Source organism: Buteo buteo, unplaced genomic scaffold (assembly GCF_964188355.1).
Source record: "Buteo buteo unplaced genomic scaffold, bButBut1.hap1.1 HAP1_SCAFFOLD_59, whole genome shotgun sequence".
NCBI classification, from domain to species: Eukaryota; Metazoa; Chordata; class Aves; order Accipitriformes; family Accipitridae; genus Buteo; species Buteo buteo.
This window is the reverse complement of record NW_027439225.1, coordinates 1-8,409: the sequence shown is the minus strand read 5'-3', so window position 1 is coordinate 8,409 and position 8,409 is coordinate 1. Positions and strand designations below refer to the sequence as shown.

The window sequence follows — 8,409 nt, the reverse complement described above, 5'->3', positions numbered from 1 at the left end:
AGACCTCAGGGCCATCACACCCACAGGGAGGCCTGGGGACAGCAAGGGCACCTGCTGTGTCCCCACCAGAGCACGCCTGCGGAGAGACGGCCTTCGGGAAGGGCCCTTCGGTCCGGAGCTGTTCCCTTGGCAGCACGCGGCCTTCGGGAAGGGCCCTTTGCTCCTGAGCTGTTCCCTCAGCAGCGCTTGCGAGGTGTGCGTGCAGCTCTGCCGTCCCTCAGTGCTGCTGTGGGGTCTGCGCCTGCTCGGGGAGGGAGGGAGGGAGAGGAGCTGCCCCGCGTTTGCTCTGGGTCGGCAAATCTTTCCCAAAAGGCGGGTCTGTCTGTGCTGCCAGCCACAGCCCTGGGCAGGAGGAGCTGCGTGACAGGAGCCCAAACCCCTCACAAATCCCCCCGTCCCCTCACAGACCCCAAACCCATCAAATCTCCTCACGGATCCCCCCAGACTCCTCAGAGACCCCAACATCTTCTCACAAATACACTCACAGACACCCCAAACCCCTCACAGGCCCCCCCCAAACCCCTCAAATACCCTCACGGATCCCCCCAAACACCTCACAGACCCCAACATCCCCTCACAAATCCACTCACAGACCGCCCAAACTGCTCACAAATCCCCCCCATCCCCTCACAGACACCCCCAAACCCCTCAAATCCCCTCACGGATCCCCACAAAACCCTCAGGGACCCCAACATCTCCTCACAAATTCACTCAACACCTCACAAATCCCCTCACAGAACCCCCCCATCCCCTCACAGACCCTGCCAAACCCCTCAGAGACCCCAACATCTCCTCACAAATCCACTCACAGACCCCCACAAACCCTTCGAATCCTCTCGCAGACCCCCCCAAACCCCTCAGAGATCCCAACATCCCCTCACAAATCCACTCGCAGACTGCGCAACCCCCCCAAACCCCTCAAATCCCCTCACAGACCCCGCCAAACCCCTCAGAGACCCCAACATCTCCTCACAAATACACTCACAGACCCCCCATTGCCTCACACCCCCCCCCCAAACCCTTCAAATCCCCTCACAGACACCCCCATACCCTTCAGAGGCCCCAACATCCCCTCACAAATCGCCTCCACACCTCACAAATCCCCTCACAACCCCTCCATCCCCTCACAGACCCCCCCCAACCCCTCAGAGACGCCAACATCCCCTCACAAATCCACTCGTGGACCGCCCAAGCCCCTCGCAAATCCCCCCCAAAACCCCTCGCAGACCCCAACATCCCCTCACAAATCCCCTCAACACCTCACAAATCCCCTCACAGACTCCCCCAAACCCCTCAGAGACCCCAACGTCTCCTCACAAATCCCTTCACCACCTCACAACTCCACTCACAGACCCCCCCAAACCCTTCAAATCCCCTCGCAGACCCCGCTAAACACCTCACAGACCCCAACATCCCCTCAACAAATCCAGGCGCGGACCGCCCAAACCCCTCACAAATCCCCCCCCAAACCCCTCACAGACCCCCCTGGCCCCCACCCACCTGCACTGACCGGGCTGCAAGTGCACATTGCCAGCTCATGTCCAGCTTTTCATCCACCAGCGCACCCCCAGCTTACTCGCTGGCAGGGCAGCATGGGCACAGAGTAGGCCTTGGGGCCGTGCAAGCAGCCTTCAGCAATAGCTAAAACATGGGTGTGCTACCAACACTGGTTTGGTCACACATCCAACACTCGGCACCATATGTGCTGCTAGGAAGAAAATTAACTCCATCCCAGCCAAAAGCAGTTATGGCTCAATAGCAGCTTGGTGCTGCTCTGTGTTTTATTTCTGGCTTTGCCTTATGTGGTGTATTTGGCGCGCACGCAATGGAGGGGCTGGGGCTGGTATTGCCCTACACAGTACCCCTGTCCTGTGCACTCCAGGACAAAGCTGGCACAGGGAGCAGAGGGGGGGATGGTGACCTGTTAACGAGCCCCTTTGGTGCCTCTGTGGCTCAGAATTTAGCAGGACAGTCCCACCAGGGAAGCTGGGCTCCCCCAGCCTGTTGGTGGGTCCCATGCCCAGCTCCCTGCCTGCTGACACCGTGGGCATCCAGGTCCCTGTGTGCCCCGATGCGAAGTTCGGCCCAGGATTGGTGAATCCCTGGGTCTGCTGCCATTACGACCTGGACAACTGTGCTACTGATCTGTATTTATTGCTGTGCCATTACTCGGACACGAATGGTCGATCCCTGAAGCTGTCCGTCAGGAGTCTGTCATTGTAGCCCAAACCCATACCCTGGTGGGGCTGGCTCAGGCCCTTGCAGGAGGGCCGGCGCGATGGGCTTGGGGCGCGGGCGGGTGGCTTCAATTCCTCTGGGGGCTCGAGGTCGCTGGGCTGGTCCCGCAACAGCCGGCTGGCTGAGTTGGACAGCCATGAGGGCCGGGGTGGAGGCGGGCGGGCCGGGCGGCTGTCCGGGCTGGCGGAGGCCCGTTCCCTGCTGCTCTGTGGCAGGGGGGCCGGTTTTGCAGGCACAGGTGATGGCTCTTGCTGTCGGGTCCAGCTCTCCGGGGTGCTGCAGCGGCTGCTCCGGCTGTCCAGGCCCGAGGAGCAGCTGCTGGTGTCGGACCAGGCTCGCGAAGCTGCGGAGAGGCGCCTGCGGAGAGAGGAGGCTGCTGAGGCCCCACCGCGGCTGTGGGGCCGGGCGGGTGTGAGGGTGCGGGGCAGCACTGGGCGCCTCACGGGGTGCGGATGCCTGGCTGCGCGTGGGAGCTGTGGGCGTGGAGAGCTCCGTGCAGAAAACGGGGCACCCCGCACCCCTCGTCTGGGGCTCTGCTCGCCTGCCCACGGCTCGTCTCCTCTCGGCCCTGACCATCCTGACCTGCCTGCTCTGCACGTGCCTGGAAGGAGACCTGCCCGCGACAGACCGAGGGGACCAAAGCTGGGCACAGCGCTGCAGGGCCAGGAGAGCCTCCTGTTCTCCTTTCTCAGCGTGCCTGGCAGAGACCAGCACTCGGCTCCCCTGCCTGTCCCTGACCAGACAAGGGCACAGCCTCGGCTCTCTGTTCAGCGAGATGCTCTCCATCCTCTCTTCAGAATACGTATCCAAAGAGATACGTACCCCTGCACAGAAAAAAACCCTGCCTGTGCTGAGAACACACATGCTGGCAGGGCTCACGTGCAGATGGGACAGGCTGACTCTTTCTCCAAAGCAAGGCCGAGAGCTGGGAAGGCTCCTCACCACGGTCTCAGTTGCTGGGACACCCTGGTCGAGGTGAACCTCTGGGATTTACGGCATCACCTAACAGGGTGATTTCTGCTGGCAGGTTCACTGGCAGAAAGATGTCACTATTGCGCTTCTCACTTTCTATGGCAATGTCATCCCTCGTTTTTCTTCCTGACCTTGCTCATCCTACGTCTGTCGCTGGGTCTGCTCTTGTCGAGGCAGGGTCACTTTTAACTAACACTTGCCACAGGAGGAAGGCGTTTCACAAAAGAGTGCCCATGAATTGAGAGGCCAGTTAAAACATCTTACAGCAGAAATCTCAGTAGAGTTTGGCCAGTAACTGTCTCGGCACTCCACAATACCCTACCTCTAAATGTTTCATGGCTAATAGCAGCCATCTAATACAGAAGTTTGGCAAAAAAACCTCCCAACAACTCACCGTCGTCTCTTCCTCCACAGACAGATCACACAACACAGTATCATCCCAAACAGCACGGAGCCCAGGACCGCCACGGCGCCTTCTATGCAGTAGTACCGGAAATCTTGAGGATCCACAGCATTTGTGTTTCTCTTGTCATCCACACCTGCAGGAACAATTCTGTGCATTAGTGTGTCCTGCACGCTACTGGTAATCTCACAGGAGGTCTGACATTGCCAGGAAATGTTCTTTCTCACTTTGTTAGCATCTCTGCACCAGCAAACATGCTGGGGCTGCAATGTTTCCTTGGTTTCAGTAGAAGCAAAGGAAACTCCCAAAGCCATTGCAAATCAATGCACTCTGGAGCCTCTCTTTCTCCTCAGAGCTTTGCTCACACTGTGGTACGGCTGTAATCCAGTTTTCCCAGTGTCACAGGTTTGCTCCCCCTTCTTGGCCACCCTTCACGTTTGCACACAATTTCTTTTGCGCTCACCCACTTTCACTCCCCAAGGCTTGCTAGTGCTGCTGCCTGGAGGCTCTCTCTGACCCTTTGGGACAAGTTGTCCCACTGAACAGAACTCATGAGGCCAGATGGAGAGCATGTGGGGGAGCGCAGCTGTTTGACCAATCGTTCCTTTGAGCGACACAGACAAAACCCATCCCTGCATCAGGGAGTGCCACCCCCAGCTCTCTCCCCAGCCCATCACCCACACCCTGAGGGGATGGAGTCAGGCCCTCTCAGGAGACACCTGAACCTCGCTCTCTCCCTCTTCGCCTTTCCTCCAGCGTGGGCACTGCTTGCATGCCCCCAGGTTTCAGGACTTGTCTTCCCCTTATGGCCCCCTGCAAGACTGCTAATTACCTGCACTCTTTGGAGAAAATTCGTATCTCCTGGCGTGGTGGGCTTCTCCAGGGCTGGACAGCACTGCCACTGCCAAGAATCAGAGAAAGGTAAAGCCTCAGCATGGCTCAGGCACAGAAGATGCAGGAGGGTGGCACAGGTTCCCTCTAAGCCCATGCCCCATCCGCCAGTGAATCCCTTTGGACCTCAGTTCACAGGAGGGATCCCCCTCTGTTGTGCTTAGGGGGACTCAGGGCAAGCTCTGGGATGCAGGTATTGCAGGAGGCACATTCCATTAAGAGTCGTATTTCCCATCGTCTGCTGTGGGTGGTTCAGATGGCCTCACCCCCAAAACGGTAAAGTTCTCAAATTCCTGTGAACAGGGTGTGGTGGGAGGTGAGCATCTCACTGCATCCACACGGAGGGTTACGAGTGAGTGTCCCTCTGGCACACTGATGGCAGTAACCTCCACACCCCAGAGATGACAGTCATCCTCAGAGAGCCGTTGCTGGCTTCTTTTAGAACACTCGCTCTGTACTAATAATAGTTTGGCTGCTGACAAGATGTGCAGTAGCGGGCACCAGGGGAAGAGGCTGCAGACACACAATGATTTTGATTCATGACACTGGATGACTGAAGGACAGCAATTACCTGGCACGCCTGTTGATTGAATTGCCCCTGTTTTTTCGTCAGAGACTGGCACTGCGTGACTATCTCCTTCCTGAAACGCCTCCTTCTCCACAGTCTCACGGTCCATCTCTTTAGAAAGAAAGTGGCTCACTTTAATTAGAAGTAACCGTTCCTCATCAGGAACGTGGTATCTTCAGGAGGCAATACTTCTCAAAATACATTAATAACGCTTAGAAACAAAGCCTGGGCATTTGGGGGTGCACCTAGTCACTAGTCCAAACGATGTGTCATTCATGGAGAAAAATTTAAGTGCTAGACACTTTCCAGTTTACCAGGAGACAGCAAATCCTGACCTGCTAAGAGACTAGGAGATTGCATGTGATCTTGTTCACATTCCACTTGGTGCATTTTTGGCAAACTTCAAGATGATGGTAAATTACTTCCCTCAGAGGAGACAGGAAGATGCTGTGGCCAGTTCAGGTGGGGAAAGAGTCCTTCTGAGAAGCACTTCCCATCATACCAACTCCACCACATGGTAAGGGTAACAGACACGCATAGTGGACTGAACCGCAAGCTCTTGCAAGCATATTCCGGGCACTTTCACAAGTGGCAGTGAAGAGCCCACAGTCCCCCAAAACAAGAGGAAAACCACAACCAAGTTATCGAAAACACAACTAGAAACAGACAGGCAGACCACCCGACACCGAATTCACAGCCCTTCATTTTAGCTGCCTTCAAGTTAGGTGTCAGGCCTTCAGCTGGGTGTCCAGCTTTCGCCTGTCCCTGACCCCGAGGTGTCACCGAGAGTCCTCAGACATCAAGGAGAACAATGGGGTTAGACCAGGCTGCGAAGCCGGGGTGCTCCCATCCTGCCCAGGGGATGCCTGCAGCCCAGGCAAAGTCTGCTGGTCTCAGTGACCCCAAGCTCCCGGCGCATCCTGTCCACTGGCCAAGGGCACTCTCCCTGCCAGTGACTGGCAGGGTGCTGGCCCTCTCATGGCTTATCAGGAATCGGCTCCTCAGCCAAGTCCCTCACACACTCAAGGTGTGAGCACTGTCAGTTCCTGCCAGCTGGATACCAACGTCTGCCCAGAACAGCTCTGGCCAGTAACGCTGTAACTGGGGCAGCAGCCGTCCCTGGGGCTCAGTTGAACCACAACTGGCAGCAGAGACTCTGCACCATCTCTACAGCTCACCAGCACCTGCAAGGTGTGAAATTTGAGTGTCAGTGCAGTGCGGCTCTGATCGATCCCTTCCTGCTGCACAGGATTCATGTCCATACATGCATCTGAAACCTCAGCTTCCCAAGACTTCTGGTTATACCCACCACGTGCTGCTTTGTCCAGTTCCTTCAGGATTTCCTTTAGGACTTCTGGTGACCGCTGGGAAGATCTTCCTATTTCAGCTTTAGCTTTATACTTTGCTCTTTGAGGACCTTAACAGAAAGTATAAAGTTAAATTTCTCAAGAATAACATACTGAAAACGAGCGCTTAGTCTGTGAAGTCAGTCAGGACTGACTACTCACCCCTAGGATGCCAGGTGAGCTCCAGCGCAGGACCCAGCCGAGAAGCTGGAAGAGCCCTCCCTGTACCCACATCTGCAACCAAACACCCACGAGAAGCTCCCATCATACATTGTGATATACACTGTCATACTGAATAGCAGAACATGTAAGGGGATCACAGAACAACATGGCACACACGATGCAGGCCTATATTCCCACACCTGCAAGAGACATCTTGCTCACATTTGGGCTTCGAGCTGGCAGCTCTCAAAGGAAGTAAAAAGCCATGACGTACCCGTGCGATCTCCCTGCGCGTCAGCCCTGGAACCCGGCTGGGAAGCTGGATAGCCATTGCGTCCAGCCACGTCTGTAAACAAACAGAACAGAGAAGCTCCTGTGAAATATTTCAATAGACTTCTTCAGATGTGAACGGCAATGAATGCAGTTCACACACAGGGTTGCTCCATGGCACTCGTCTCTCCCTGCCACTCAGGAGCACTGTGCAGACCGTTACTGGGTGCCTGGAACATGCCAGTTTAAAACAAACCATGTACAGAGCTGCCGGCAGAAAGGACTCCCTGGAGCCCACACCAGCTCTAAACTCAACCCCAACAAGCCCAATGGCTTTGCAGCAGGCACTGGAAGCAGCGCAGGGTCAGAAAGGCTGGGAAAGAATGTTTTGCAAGGCAGAGCGCCCCAGGCCACATCACTGAGCCTGACCCATTCCCTCTCTGCTCTTCTGCATGTCTAAGCATCAGCCAAGAAAATACTAACTTAAATTTCATATGAACAAATATTAAAACCTAAATGCCCGCTCATTCAACTGACATACCTGTGGGGTTGCCCTGAGGCTCCCGGACAAGATCCGGCTGAGCAGTCGGGTGGCCATCGGCTACAGGCACAGCTGTAATCAAGCACGTTTCCATTAGAGGCTGTGATCTACCTCTTTCTCAGTGACCTGCAGTCACTGGAGGGGGGTCAGGTAATGACGTGGGACCCAGACATGGGTGGAGGTTTCCAAAGCTGCAGAGGGCCTGGGGGACCTGGGTTCACCCAAGGAGAGCACTGCCGGGCTAGAGCAGGAATGCTCCTGTTTTTCTGAACAGACATCTCCCAAGGACGGACATCCCTGAGGCTGAAAGTCAGGATTCAGCCAGGGAGCGGCAGAGCCAGGGCCCGGGGCACAGCTGTGACCAGCGCGGGGAAGAAGTGCCCCTGCAGGCTATTACCTGGCCCCTGCGGTGCTGCTCTGGCCCCGACATGCAGGCCAGGGGAAGGCTGCTCTGGGGCAGGGCAGCACAGGGCCGGCTCTGGGGATGGTTCCTCACCCCGCGGTGCTGCTCTCGGCCCCACCGTTCACCTGGAAAATGCCTCTGCAGCGGCTGCAACCCCCTGCACCTCCCCACGGGACATCTACCTCCCGCTGCCCATGAAGCTGGCCGCGGCTCATCCGGCCCAGCCCGGCCCCGCTGCTCTCACAGCCCTGCCACACCACGACCCCAGCCCCGCTGTCACCCCGAGGTGTGGTGGGTGCTGCGCCACGCTGCCAGCGCTGGGTGCTGGCCCTCGCCTGCCCACCTACCTAATCCCCGCGCTTGCCACGGAGCAGCCCCGACATCCCAGGCTTGCAGGGACACCACAAAGAGGATAAGGAGGCAGGCGGGGGTCATGGCCCCCCACGCCTGCACCATGCCGCCGCTGCTGCTGCTGCTGCTGCTGCTGCTGCCGCTGCTGCTGCTGGCACTGCTGGAGCGGTGCCTGTGGCACAGCACTGCACATCACGGCGTGGCACAGCGGGGCTCTGTGACCTCACAGTCCTGCCTTCCCACCGCGGCCACGGCCCTGGGGCA

The 8,409-nt window shown here is 57.2% G+C and overlaps 1 protein-coding gene across 1 annotated transcript; it reads right to left on the bottom strand.

Moving 5' to 3' along the window:
• Window positions 1-2,152: 2,152 nt before the first annotated feature.
• Window positions 2,153-7,575, bottom strand: LOC142027829 (uncharacterized). Its single transcript, XM_075022032.1, has 8 exons — window positions 7,392-7,575; window positions 6,855-6,926; window positions 6,581-6,652; window positions 6,382-6,489; window positions 5,076-5,183; window positions 4,446-4,514; window positions 3,605-3,749; window positions 2,153-2,595 (listed from the first exon to the last, which is right to left on the bottom strand). The coding sequence occupies exons 1-8, from the start codon at window positions 7,483-7,485 to the stop codon at window positions 2,166-2,168; spliced, it is 1,098 nt and encodes a 365-aa protein (XP_074878133.1). The 5' UTR covers window positions 7,486-7,575; the 3' UTR covers window positions 2,153-2,165.
• Window positions 7,576-8,409: the final 834 nt, after the last annotated feature.

What these genes read in the sequence shown, in the direction of transcription:
- LOC142027829 (XM_075022032.1), bottom strand. Translation starts at nt 7,485, where the DNA reads ATGGAAACGTGCTTGATTACAGCTGTGCCTGTAGCCGATGGCCACCCG. An exon ending in ACTGGACAAAGCAGCACGTG is followed by an intron (nt 5,184 to 6,381) that starts GTGGGTATAACC and finishes TTCTTTCTAAAG; the next exon opens with AGATGGACCGTGAGACTGTG. An exon ending in TCAATCAACAGGCGTGCCAG is followed by an intron (nt 4,515 to 5,075) that starts GTAATTGCTGTC and finishes GATTCTTGGCAG; the next exon opens with TGGCAGTGCTGTCCAGCCCT.